The sequence below is a fragment of the Lactuca sativa genome, chromosome 3, assembly GCF_002870075.4.
Source record: "Lactuca sativa cultivar Salinas chromosome 3, Lsat_Salinas_v11, whole genome shotgun sequence".
In the NCBI taxonomy this organism is placed as follows: Eukaryota; Viridiplantae; Streptophyta; class Magnoliopsida; order Asterales; family Asteraceae; genus Lactuca; species Lactuca sativa.
In genome coordinates, this window is record NC_056625.2 from 124,020,902 (window position 1) to 124,035,491 (window position 14,590).

The window sequence follows — 14,590 nt, forward strand, 5'->3', positions numbered from 1 at the left end:
CATAATACTCTCCACATGCCTCATTCGTTCCACTTCAGCTACCACCTCAGCTTTCTTTTCTTTGTTTGTCTTCTCAATCAAGACTCCTTTTCCTTTGTCTTTCACATTCGAAGGAGCTGCACCCTTTGATGAAGAAACATTCGAAGAAACAACATTCCCAATCACAATACCTTTTGTACTAGGTCTTGGAATAGGAACCGTTGTGGTCACAGTCGAAATGACTGGAGCGGCTGAAACAATTGTTGGTTTGACTGGAGTTTTCGAAGGATTAACAATTGTTGGTTTGACTGGAGCCTTCGAATCTTCTGGTTTCTTCTCATGCTCCCCAGCCTTTGCTTGAACACTCTTTTCTCCCCCTTGCACCCCTGTGACAGCAGGTGGGGCATCTGATACACTTGGCAATAGGCTTGAGATTCGAATTAGCAGAGTAAGATGCTTTTGAAGAATGGCTTCGAAATGAAGAAATTTCTGAGATAGAAATTCTTGAGAGATAATCGAAGAAGAGGATTTTGAAGAGATTTCTTTAAGTTCCTTCAGTAGATTCACCAACTCTCCGAAATGTTGAACTTCAGTTGCTGAAAGAGAAATCATCTGTGGGTTGAGCTGTTCAAACATCTTGACACACTGAACAACTGCATCACAAATGATGTCAATCTTCTGATGTGCTAATTCAAACCCCTGGTGAATATTTTGAACTTCCTTCGTCATTTCCTCACGAAGTTCTCTAATCTGCATATTCACATCCTCTCTAACCTTGTTCACCTCCTGTACGAAGAGCACATGACGCTCCTTCGTAACTATCTTCAAATCTTTAACTTCTTTCAAGAATTCAGTTCTAAGAGAATTGATTCTATTCTTAGTAGAATGATCAGACTGATCAGTCTTCTCTAAAATCCGGCTTTCTGAATCACGAATGAGCCCTGAAGTCTTCGATAGTAGCCTGTTTTCCATCTCCTTCATCAATGAATCAACTTGCAAAGGATCGATTCCAGCACTTCCGACATCTGCTTGAGATTGCAATATTGAATTCAATTTGGAATTCAAAATCTTGAACTGCTTCATCATCATTAGCATATGATCCGGAAAATCCTCTTCTGTTTTATCAAAAGAAAGGTCGTCGAAAGTTCCCCCAAACCCTTCGTTGTCGGTTTCTTCATCAATTGCCATTGTTTCAGCAATAGGTGAGGAGGGATTTGGTGGTTCAGTGGATTGTGTTGAGAAGATGGTGGTGAAAGGTTGATCCATGATAGATTGAAATGTAGGAGAATCGGTGGTAGAAGTAACCTGTGGTAGAGTCGTTGATTCAAGAATCTTGACGTCAGCAGGTTTCGAAATCTCAGTAGATTGAAAGAGTTCGACTTCTTTTGGAATATTATCTTCAGGAGTCTCAGGCACACGCTCTTCTTCTTCGACATGTTTATTTTTCTTTAAAAACTTAGCCATTTCTTCAGCCCTTCTCTTTTTCGAAGATGGAGACACAGGAGCTGGAACTTCACGAACTGTAACCCCTTGGTGAGTGACCTGCGTTTTCTTCACCAATTGAGACTTTCGTTTTATCTTGATTCTTCGAAAAACCCCCGTCTTCGAAGGAATCGTTTCCTTTGATGGAGAGGCTTCAATCACCGGTGTATCTGCAACTGAGGTTAAGACCGGAGACACCTCTTCGACAGTTGTAGAAGGAACAATAAGTGCCTGATTCTGTTCGTCTTTCACCCCTTTTTCCGAAGAGTCCCCTTCCGTCTTCTTGGACTTCTTCGAATTTTTCTTGACTTCGTTTTGTAACATCCCAATCACAACTGTTGTGTCAATTGACTGTAAGTAAGACACCAACACGTTGTTCGTAGGATCCACCTTCTTTAACATAGCATCTAGAATCCGAGCGACTAAAGTAAAAATTGCCGGATCGTCATGTACGTCCTTCGGACTCCCGTACATGTGGAATACTGCTTTTTCTTCGTAATCCGGTACCTCGATCTTTTCCTTCTGATATACATATTGGACAATCAAACTCCAATATCTGGCACAAGAAATTCCTTGTTTGGCACTCATCTTCGAAATACTAGTAATAAACTCTGTCCACAACTGCTCAGAGTAATCCACCTGTAAGTCATAGTAAAGCCCTGCAACCATTGCGTATACCTCCATTCTTCCTTTGTCTAATCCCACCGTTCTTCCAGTAAGACATCTGAGGAAGATACCAAATAAAAAGTTCCAGATAGTTGGTAGCCCCGACTTCTTGAAATCACTTATACGTGTCAATGGAGGTTGGTGACCCATCTCATTGAACATGTATACCACTTGTGAAGATGTGAGTTTGTCATATGGACCAGAATTTGGAATTCCCAAAATCTTACAAAACAATCTTTTGGAAAACCTAATTCGCGTATCATTAACCATGGTGAATTCCACGCACCCGGTTTCTTTGTTGTAGCTGTAGAACCGGCCTTCGATAACCATGACACTGGTGTAGCAAATGATTGGAACATGGCTTTAGACAGAACAGAGTTCTGTAAAGCAACCACCAGCATCTGTTGTTCTTTCGGATATTTCGACAAGTCCGATTCCACTTGATAGTTTGAACCCTGGATCTTCAAGATTGGAACACTGATGACCTCGTCTGTGGTTGGTGATGAAGTAGCTGCCATTATAGATGTGTTGAAGAAAAGAACTTTGTGAAGAAGATGAATTGCTCAGAGAGTTTTTGTTTTTCTAAAAGTTTGATCGCGTAAAGGATTATGAAGTTGTAACTTGCCCTTTTATATGTAACCCTAGAATTTTTGAATTTGAAGCGGGATGCATTAAATGCTTGCTGACATGGCACCTTGAAACTCGGAATGCACTCATCAAAAAGTAACAATTGTAACTGTCAATACGCCTTACACGCTTATCCTACATCATGCGTCATCAAGAGATAGGACCGTTTGGTGTTCCCCAAAAAGAATTGTAACCGTCGGATGCCTTCGGAATTAAGGTCAGGCTCTTTCACTTTGGGGTTTAAAAAAAATGAAGTCATTTGCCAGAGTTTCAAAATCATCAGTTTAAGTTGGTGTTACTCAAACCTCAAGGATTTTGTGTGTGCTGTGTGCCAAAAGAAATTAGATGAGAAGCAAGAAAAAAAAACTTTTGAAAACTCGTGATGTCAATAATTTCTTTGACATAAAAACAATGTTATCCCAGGCAAAGATATCTTCGAAAATTATCAAGAGAGATAATTAACAGCTTGTGTGGTTTCCCGTGAAATACAATCGATAACTTGTAAAGAAGTTTCAAAGGGTTTCTTTTATTGGACACATTGGGTGGCTTCGAAAATTTTGTTACATATCAACCTTAAAATAAGGTGAGTAATTGTAAACAAAATTAGTTGTTTGACCAGTGTAGTCAGTGACAACTTGGTTGCGAATGATATTCAAAGTAACAAAGATTTTGAAAATATACTCACACGGAAATCATATTCAAAAAAAATTATGTTGGATCTATTTGGGAACAAACATCGTAGTTTTTGAATGTTTGATTAAGATCACTCAAAAGAAATGAATATGATTTCGAGTATAAAAGGTACTGAAGCAAAAGCTTCGTAAGATCTGGAACATTGTTCCCCGTTAATTCCTTAAGGTTTATGAAATTTTGGGTTTCACTTCTATCATGGACTCATGATATTAGATCATAAACACAGAGTTGTGATTTGTCTAGGTTTTGATTGGTTTGATCAAAAACCTCAAGGACAAATCTTTGAGTATTTGGAATGTAAGAATTGTTTGGTTTAAAAAGTTTGATTAAGAATCGAAGTGTACCTCTGTTATATTTGGACAAAACAGAAAACTCTTAACTCATTTGAGAAGAGTAAGGTAGCTCATTTTGACTTATGCGAATATAAGCCTTTTTGGGAAGAAATTTTCTTGATAGAATTTCATTAAGGCTTTCTTGTCACACATAGAGTCATGTTGAGGCTTTTGATCTACATACAGCAGCATGCTTCTAGGGACATCCTAACTAGTTTGTAAAAAAAAATTTAATACCTTCCCACAGAAACACAAATGTATGACCTCTTCGCATTGTTGCCATGTATTAAATTCTTAACACACACAGTTTAAAAAACAAAGAAAACAAAAATATTTTTATGATTTTTGAATTTTTCAAAATTAAAGAACACAAAAAAATTAGAATCTTTTTGTAGTTTTGATTTTTCAAAATTAAAGAAGAAAAATAAAATCTTTTTGGATTTTTGATTTTTCAATAAAAGAACAAAAATAAAATCTTTTTGGATTTTTTTGATTTTTCAATAAAAGAACAAAAATAAAATCTTTTTGAATTTTTGATTTTTCAATAAAAGAAAAAAATAAAATCTTTTTGGATTTTTGATTTTTCAATAAAAGAAACATAAAAAAAATCTAACCTTAGTTGGAATGTGTGAAAAATGTTTCGAATACGAAGCGTTCGAAGCGTTGACCTGAACAATATCCTCTGATGATTTAAAAACTGTCGAATGCGAAGCGTTCGAAGCGTTGACCGTGAACAGTAACCTCTGATCACTTAATCATTCTTTCCACCCAGTCACCAAATGATTCAGACCATCACTCTTCGTTTTTAGCGGTCTGAAGAGAATTTCCATCAATCATTCCCAATCCATCTAATATCCGAAGAAACACTTTTTCATCCAAAGCCTTTGTAAAAATATCTGCCAATTGATCCGTTGTTTTCACAAAATAAACTTCAATATTTCCTTCTTCAACATAATCTTTGATAAAATGATATCGAAGAGCAATGTGCTTTGTCTTTGAATGCTGCACAGGATTATGACAAATTTTTGTTGCACTTTGTGAATCACAATATAAAGGAATCTTTTTCATATTAATTGCATAATCTCTTAATTGACTTGGAATCCAAATTATTTGTGATGTACACGCAGCTGCAGCAACATATTCAGCTTCAGCGGTTGATATTGAGACACATGTTTGCTTCTTCGATTGCCACCTAACCAGCTTTCCATCTAGCAATTGACACCCACCAGTTGTGCTTTTACGATCAAGACTACATCCTCCAAGATCCGCATCTGAATAAGCTTGTACAAAGAACCCTGTTTTTGAAGGATACCATAATCCTAACGAAGTAGTGCCTTTCAAGTATCTGAAAATATTCTTTACTGCTGTGAGATGTGGTTCTCGTGGATTTGATTGATACCTAGCACAATTACAAACCGAGTACATAATATCAGGTCTACTTGCAGTTAAATACAATAAAGACCCAATCATGCTTCAATATAAAGTAAGATCAACAGCAGATTTATCTAACGAAGGAGTTAGCTTTATTCCCGTTGCCATTGGTATTCGTAACCTTGTGCTATTTGTCATTCCAAACTTTTCCAACAAATTCTTCGTATATTTCTCTTGATTGATGAATATACCTTCCCTGTTTTGTCTAATATTTAGACCCAAAAAGTTGTTTATTTTGCCCATCATACTCATTTCAAATTTGCTTTTCATCAAATCTTTGAATTCTTTAGATAAAGCAGGGTCAGTTGAGCCAAAAATTATATCATCAACATAAATTTGAACAAGCATCAGATGATTTCCAATTTTCTTTCTAAATAAAGTGGGATCAACTGAACCTTGTTTAAATTTAGATTGTTTCAAAAATGATGTAAGAGTTGCATACCATGCTCTTGGTGCTTGTTTTAACCCATATACAGCTTTATCTAAAATATAAACATGATCAGGATACTCTAAGTTGACAAAACCTGGAGGTTGTTCAACATATACCGTTTCTTCAAGTTCTCCATTTAACAATGCACATTTGACATCCATTTGATACACATCAAAATCTTTATGAGCTGCAAAAGCCAGAAAAATACGAACAACCTCGAGTCTTGCGACAGGGGAAAATGTTTCTTCGTAATCAATTCCTTCTTGTTGAGAATATCCTTTTACAACAAGTCTGGCCTTATTTCGAATAATGTTTCCATGTTTGTCAGTTTTATTTTTATAAATCCATTTAAGTCCAACAATTGACACATCATCAGGCTTTGGAATTAATCTCCAAACCTTGTTTCTTTCGAATTCAGACAATTCAGCTTGCATAGCAACAACCCAATCAGAGTGTTCCATTGCAATCTTAACTGTCTTTGGTTCAATTTTGGAAATAAAAACATTAAACATGCAATACTCTTGATGATTGTTTAGTACCTCATTTCGTGCATGAAGTTGTGCTCTTGTCATGATTCCTGCTTGTGGATCACCAAGAATCTGATCCTTTAGATGATTTCTTGTCCATTTATCCAATGGTGGATAATTAGGATCAAAATCCAAAAGTGCATCTTCGAACATTACATCTGTTTCTGATCCATTTATAGAAATAGAATCATCAGCATTATCAAAATGTTCTTCAAGAATTGGATCATTCTCTAGTATATGCTCCCCCTCAATGATTGACTCCTTTTCGATATTTTTCTCTGGTTCATTGATCGGTTCTTCTTCACTAATTTGCTCCTCTTCGACACTAACATTTGTTGACATGTTATCTCTTTCACTATAATGCTCCCCCTCAACAAAAGTATTTGATTCCAAGTGCTCCCCCTCCACTGGATCATCAGTTTGTTCATTTGGGTGTTGATTCAAATGGGAAGTTGAATCATTGTTATACTTCGAAGTGTTTGATATTTGATTATCAGTTGCATTTCTTTCTGCATCAATTGCTCGATCTGAAATACCAAAAATTGAATCATAATCAACATCATTCATTTCAATTGAATCATTTATATTTGAAAATTTTTGCAAAATAGGATAATTCACAAATTTATGATTTGACTTTTTAATATAATGATCATCAAATGTCAAATTAAAAGTTTCTTCCAATTTGCGAGTTCGCTTATTTAATACTCTATAAGCAACTGAATTGTGTGAATATCCCAAGAAAATTCCTTCATCCGCTTTTGTTTGAAACTTCGAAAGATTATCCTTGAGATTCATTATGAAACACCTGCATCCAAAAACATGAAAAAATTTGACATTAGTTTTTCGATTATTGATGATTTCATAAGGAGTAACATTAAACCATCGATGAATGAATGATTGATTTTGAGTAAAACAAGCTGTTGAAACAGCTTCAGCCCAAAGATATTGAGGTAGATTCGAAAAAGCCAACATTGTTCTTGCAGCTTCACATAATGATCGATTTCGTCTTTCAACTACACCATTTTGTTGTGGTGTATAAGGAGATGAAAAATTATGTGAAATTCCTTTTTCCACCAGAAATGTATCGAAGACATGATTTTTGAATTCAGTTCCATGATCACTTTTAATTTTTCGAACTGTCTTTCTCAACGAAACTTCCATCTTTTTGATAAAATCAATCATCACTTGTGGAACTTTGGATTTTAACCTGAGAAAATAAACTCACGTGAATCTTGAAAAATCATCTACGATTACCAAAATGTACCTTTTCTTGTTAAGAGTAGCAACTGTTGAAGGACCACATAAATCTATATGTAAGAGTTCAAGTGGTTCAACAATCTTCGAATCTATTGTGATTGGATGACCTTGTTTATGTTGTTTTCCTACTTCGCAAGCTGCACACAAACTGTCATTATCATATCTAAGAATGGGTAAACCTCTTACCAGATCTTGTATGACAAGTTTGTTGATGTTTCGAAAATTGAGATGTGATAATCTCCTGTGCCATAACCAGCTAACATCAGTAGCAGCCTTCGAAAGTAGACACACAGCAGGTTTGCCTACAAAAGAAAAGGAACATGTCACCTTTTCTTTTTGACTTCAGTAACACTTCCTTAGTCTTGATATTCGAAATAACACTTCCTTCTTCATTAAAAAGAACTTGATTGCTAGTACCCACAACAAGTTGTGAAACACTTATCAAGTTGTGTTGCAAACCTTCAACAAATGCAACTCTATTTATAGTAAAATTTCCATTCGTTATTTTCCCATAACCCTTGACTTTACACTTGTGATTATTACCAAACTTAACCACTCCTCCATTTTCTAGGCTTCGAAAATCACGCAAGTTTTCCTTCTTCCCAGTCATGTGACGTCAGCAACCGCTATCAATGTACCACTTGTTATCATATTGCTCATCACAAAGTACCTGCAATCATTGGAAAAATTTAGGTACCCAAGCTTTGTTGGGTCCATTCATATTAGGTTTATGATGCAGTTGTAAGTTACAACCATTAACCCAATCATATACTTTGTTTTTGAAACTGTCAATAAATCTAACATTTTCATTCGAAGGGTCAGATATATGAGTTTTTATTATTTTCAAATTTTCACTAACTTCACCCTTCGCATCTTGAGTTTGTGATTCTTTTCTTTTTACTTTTGTGACTGGTTGCCAAACTTTAACTAATATATTTGACTCTTTAGATGATGAACTTCCATTTGTTGATGGATTAGCATATTTCTCATATGCTTCTTTTATCTGTTCTTTCGAATATTTGCTTGATTGATACATTTTTCCTTTTCCTTCCAACCAATGATCAATATTTCTCTTTGTTGTTATACCCTTTGCATATGAAACTTTGTCAGCTTGTTTCTTTAGAGGATTATAACATTTTGCTGAATTTGGAACATAATCAACATTTGGTTGTGAAAGATATGATTCATGATAAGATGTCTTGCTTTGAACCTTTGAAATTTGATTTCCAACCTTTTTCTGAAAAAAATTTCTTGATAATGTAGATTTTATGTCTTTTGAAAATTTTGAATTTTTATTTGAAAACGAATCACTTTTCTCTCCAAAAACTTTTCCTCTTTTTGAAAAATTTGTTGATCTCATTTTTGATGGTTCAACAGTTTACCAAAAAATTGTTTTGAATTTAGTGGCGTTTTGAAATATTATTCTCTTTTGAAAATTTTTCAACTTGAACTTTAAATTCTTTTGAATTTAGTTTTATTGCTTTGTTAATTGTTTTATCATCATTTTTAACATTTTCTTGTTTTGAAAACATATTTGCATTAGAAACAATTTCCTTCTTTTCCACTTTTGATTTTTCAATCCAAACTCTTTTTGGTTTATGATGTTGAAATTTATATGAATTCTTTGTAAGATTATTCTCAACTGTACTTTGATTTGAAAAGAATCCTTCATTTGATGTTTTCTTATTGTCTTCTTCAATCATCTTTTTAAATTCAGGTTTTATATTTTCAACATTCCCTGTTGTTACGAAGACTTGATTTGGAAACACAACATCATCAGTGCATTTGAAGATTGGATAAACAACAGTGTTCGATTCAAGAAAATGAGCACCTTTTTCACTAAGAATTTTCTCAAATTCTTGTGTATCCAAATAGACTTGATCAACAACCACTCGAGGAATTTCAATTTCTTTCGTCTTTTGAATTGGCTTCGCATTTGAATTTTCCTCCTCATTGTCACTATCATCCGTTTAACTCTCATGTATTTCCACAAACTCCATATCACAAACTTTCGAAGTTGAGGGTTTATTAGTTTCAATTTTCATTAATAAATCTTCACAGTTTTCTTTCCCTTTAAATGAATTTGCAACATTTATGACAGATAACTGAGAACAATCTACATCTTCTAAATCACTAATTTCACTAATATTATCAGAATTATCTTCAATATCAGCAATATTAGTTTCACTATTAAAAGTAGAATTCTCAGTCTTTTTCAAAATTCGAAGTTGTTCTGATTTAGTTAAGGTTTCATTTACAATTTTTACTAAATCATCAGCATCAAGATAATCTTCGACTTTTGCAATTCCATATCTAAATCTATCATCTGGGATTTTGTTAAAATTAGAAATTTCTTTTTCACAATCATATGAAATACTATCAACCTTAGCTCTATCATAAGCTAAAAAAGGTAGTAATTTTCTATGTTGTTCCTTACTAATTTCACATGAATGATGTAACTCAGTTAATTTTCCATAAAGTCTTTTTGCTGAATTACAAAAGATATTTCTCTGGGCTAACAACAAATTTATTTCTTTTCCTAATTTTTCTCTATCCTCCATGATATTTGAAACTTGCAATTCTAAGTAATCAATTCTAGTGACTTTCGAATCCAGCATTTTTCTTGTATCTAGTAATTGATCACTTAACTTTTTGGCTTCATTGCTAGCAGACACAACGATTGAATCAAAGTAAATAACAGTTTCATCAAAAGATACTAACTCAAAATTATATGCAGAAACTGGAATATTAAAAGATTCAAGAATGTTACGTACCTTAGTAGTCATAAGAGACTTATCAGTAGACTTCGAAACGAAGCATCGCCCACACACTTCGTCAGTCTGTTCATCATCTGAATCCTCTTCCATTTTTGCATACATGGCTCCATGAGTTGGATTTTTCATCTCTTCATCATCTGAACCCGAAGACCATATTTGATATGTGTCGTCTGATTTAGTTTCTCCATGAGCTACCAATGACAAATTCTTTGCTTTCTTCTTAACTTCCTCCAGTTTCTCTGTGTAGTAAGCTTCATCTTTTGTTTTACTCTTCTTTTCTTCCTTCTTTCTCAACAGACAATCCACAGCTAAATGATTTTCTCCATAACAATAATGACAATTGATCCCTGTATCACCTTTCAATAGCATCTTCATTTTCTCCATCTCATTCTTCGAATCTATCTTCATTTCTATTTTCTTCTCATCCAGTTTGTTTTTGTTCTCAAAGCTACCCTTCGAATCTGATGACTTCTTTGGATTAAAAGGTTTCTTAAAAAATTTCTTTACTCTATTGTTTGAGTAAAAAGCAACAGCTTCATCATCAGAATTCATCAAAAAACCTTCTTCTTCATCAGATTTCGATTTTTCATTCTCTCTTTCTGAGACCTTTGAAACTAGAGCCAAAGGACCACCAAAACTTGCTGTAGCTTCTTCAGCTATTTCATTGACTTCATTTTCATGAGATTTCAATTGATTGTACAAGTCATTCAATGTCGAAGTATCAAAACTTTGTTGATTTTTCACCATCATACTGACACTCCTCCACTCCTTTCGAAGTCCCATAACAAATATCAAATTGTACTCCATTGATGACCTGATTATACTATAACGATTACAACGATAGATTAACTCGTTGAACCTATCATAGTATGCTTCAATTGACTCATTTTCTTTTTGTTTAAAGTCTTTGAGTTCCACCAGGCATTGTTTTACAGATGTGATTTTTGTCTTTTCACTTCCTTGAAATTTATCTTTGAGATTGTTCCAGATTTCTTTAGCTGTTTTGCAAGTTCTGACATAATTGTACACAACAGGAGGTAATGCACCTCTTAATTCCCTCATGCATCTCTTCTCCAGACGTTTTAAACGATCGGTTTGATTATCAACTTCTGAACTGCTTGAAGACATGCCGATTGGCTGAACTTGTGCAGGTTGATTAACATCTCCTGTGATACACTTCCATAATTCTTCATCCAAACCGTTCAGGTAATCTTCCATACGATCTGCCCATTGATCATAATATTCTGGAATAAGCATTGGAATTTTTGTGGATGATCCAAGCAAATGAGAAAATGAAGTCATCGAATTAAGATTGAATGACGCCATTGTTGTACAGACAAAAACTTCAAGATGAAACTTAACTTTTGAGAATTTTGAAAATCAAATTGTATAATTCAATTCAGAATTACACAAAGAACACTCGATTAACAAAAACTTATGCAGAATCAAATCCTAGATTGAGATCTAGATGAAAATTTCAAATTCAAAAAGGACGGAAACTTTTTGAATCAAATAGTGGATTCAAAAACCTTTTTGATTGAATGAAAATCAGATCACAGAAAGGATTCCCGCTCTGATACCAATTGATGAGATTTGTAATCGAGTTTAAAGATCAAAATATGAAAGAATTAAGAAAGAAGAATCATGATGAACAAGAGAGTAAATATAATCTTTGATCAACTCATATTATGCTTTCTGATTTACAAAGTATAACAAAATTCTCTGTAAAGTGTGTGAAAAGTCACCTTCTCACATCGTACAGACTCCTATTTATAGGCGTACAAAAGCATAATAAAAATACTAAGGACTAGACATTAAAGCTTCGTTAAAATGCCTTAGAAAAGATAACGTTACATTCGAAGACACAACTTACGAAGACTAACAACCCTTCGTAACAAAAACAATACTTCGACATATTACAATACAAACCCTAACAATGGCACATAATTGAACATGCGGCACGACCATATGAGTTGGACAGACTACGAGATATTATGTATGCATGTATCATTATGCATAACATGGTGATTGAAGATAAAGGAAGAAACATTGCGGAGTATTCACCTACCGAACCAAGACACATTCAATTTCAATCAGAGACAGCAGAATACTTACATAGAATCGTTGATATCCAAGATCAACGAAAACACAAACAACTGCGAGAAGACTTGGCAGATCATATCTATAATGGCAGTGAAGTTTGAGTAATTTAGATCGAAAATGTAATTTGTTTTGTCTTTTTTTTAGTATCTAAATGTGGTTTTATCCTTAGTTGTATTTTTTTTAATGTTGTTTTAAATTTATGATTTTTATTGTTATCGTTATTTTTAAAAATGTTATTTTTAATTTAAGATTTAATTTGTATTACATAATGACATAAATAAAAAAATAAAGAAATTCAAAAATATAGAAAGTAAAAACATCAAAAAAAAAAATTAAAAAATCAAATAGAAAATAAGTGGTGTTATTATGTTATTAGGTGGTGCCCATTTTCACCTTTGGTATTATAACACCCATTATGACTAGGATGATGATGTGACAACTTTTTGGTATGGTAACATGTGACAACATGTTGCCCACACCCACTAGCCTTATACACATATAAATATAGTCTAAGCCTATACTATAAAGAAGAATATTCAATGTTACGTTTGATGGCTAGCAACCATCCTTACTTTATTTATTCCGTTTATTACATCGAGATGCTTCAAAATCATTATTCATCTGAATTTATAAGCTCCCAAGTAAGCTCATCAACCGGGAAATCGAATAAACTATTGTTATGAACTTCATGTTCGACACCATTTAAAGCCTTTTCGTCTGCCGAAGAACTATCAAACGAGTACCAACCAAATTTTCCGTCAATTACCTTTTCATGGTCATCAAATAAACCATCTAAACACTCATTAACGGTTTCATGATCAAGTAGATTGGATGGTGAGATAAACCCGGAACACATATTTAAGTTGTTGTTGTTTAGGGTTTTGGAGAAGCTTCGTGGTTGAGGTTTAATAATTTTGATCCTTGTGTCTTGTAATGATTCATCGTGGCCTACTTTCTTTTGTGGTTTGGAACGAAGTCGAGTACGAGTGTTCCAGTAATTCTTCACGTCATTAGCAGTTCTCCCTGGTATTCTTCCCGCAATTAATGACCACCTAATATATAACCCAAAAATCCAAATAATCTCAACATCTCTTAACTCTTTTCTCTTTAATGAAAAAGAACTAATGAAGAAAATATATTATAGTTCATTTCACTTGATATGTTAATTATGCTTGCCTGTTTCCTAATAGCTTATGAAGTCTGAGTATGAGATCAACTTCATCTTCACCAAAGTTTCCTCTTTTTATGTTTGGCCTCAAATAGTTTAACCACCGAAGCCTACAACTCTTCCTGCACCTGTTTAACCCTACAAACATCACAAAGAAAGTATCAACAATAGGAACAAAAAAATAACAAAAAAAGAAGAAGAAGAAGAAGAAGCTCGTATTATCTATTTGCTACCTGCTTTCAGAGGAACGATATGCCATTTCCCTTCGCCGTATTTCTCAATATAGTTCTTCAGAAGAATATCTTCGTCTGCAGTCCATGCACCTTTCCTTAACCCTAAACCCGAGTTACTACCAGGTTTCATTTTGTTGTTGTATATACACACATATACACTGAGTTGAAGTTGGAATCTTAATTCATGTGCTAATTTCCTCTTTGCATACGTCTAATCGATGACTCTTTTATAGTAAATCCAGCAGTAAATTTTTATCAATCCACATGTCCACTTAAATATGTCACATACGTGCACACTCAGGTCTCCACAAAAAAAAAAAGAACAAAAAAAAAAAAAGATTACTTCCCCATGGAGAAGATCCAAGAAATAGAACATTTAAGGTATCGACAAAGGAGAAAAATTTTATTGATAATTGTACTATACTGTGTGATACCATTAATAATTAATAATAGATTTATTATTTATATGGAATATCTGTCCCAGTTATTCGTTCCTGAGTTATAATTTCTGAATTTGAATTTTTTGATCAGCTCATATATTAAAACGAAGAGAGGGACACAGCCGGAAGTTGCGACAAAAGAAGAAAATTCATATAATAAGCCAAGAAAAAGAAATAGACCCCACCAAACCCAAAACTTCCGCATGCCAGCTAAAGTGGAGTGGCATAAAAACCATGTTTTGAAAACCGGACTGAACTGGCCGGTTTTACCGGTTCAACCAGAAACCGGTGCCAGATCCAATAATGCCAAAAAACCGATATTCAAGTGAGCCGATAAAAACCGGCAAAACCCGTCGAACTGGTATAAACCGGTCAAAACCGGGAATTTTAAAGAATACTTGTTTTTTATTTTTTATATTTTTTATATAATTAAAGTTAATAATAA

General features: G+C 34.0%; 1 protein-coding gene across 1 annotated transcript; it reads right to left on the reverse strand.

The window, feature by feature from the left end:
- Positions 1–12,839: 12,839 nt before the first annotated feature.
- Positions 12,840–14,006, reverse strand: LOC111902387 (transcription factor MYB114). Its single transcript, XM_023898226.3, has 3 exons — positions 13,706–14,006; positions 13,481–13,610; positions 12,840–13,356 (listed from the first exon to the last, which is right to left on the reverse strand). The coding sequence occupies exons 1-3, from the start codon at positions 13,833–13,835 to the stop codon at positions 12,918–12,920; spliced, it is 699 nt and encodes a 232-aa protein (XP_023753994.1). The 5' UTR covers positions 13,836–14,006; the 3' UTR covers positions 12,840–12,917.
- Positions 14,007–14,590: the final 584 nt, after the last annotated feature.

Bases quoted from the DNA above. Each gene is read 5' to 3' on its own strand.
- LOC111902387 (XM_023898226.3), bottom strand. From the start codon at position 13,835: ATGAAACCTGGTAGTAACTCGGGTTTAGGGTTAAGGAAAGGTGCATGG. The intron at 13,611-13,705 runs GTAGCAAATAGA...TGATGTTTGTAG, and splicing joins TATCGTTCCTCTGAAAGCAG to GGTTAAACAGGTGCAGGAAG. The intron at 13,357-13,480 runs GCAAGCATAATT...GTTATATATTAG, and splicing joins CATAAGCTATTAGGAAACAG to GTGGTCATTAATTGCGGGAA.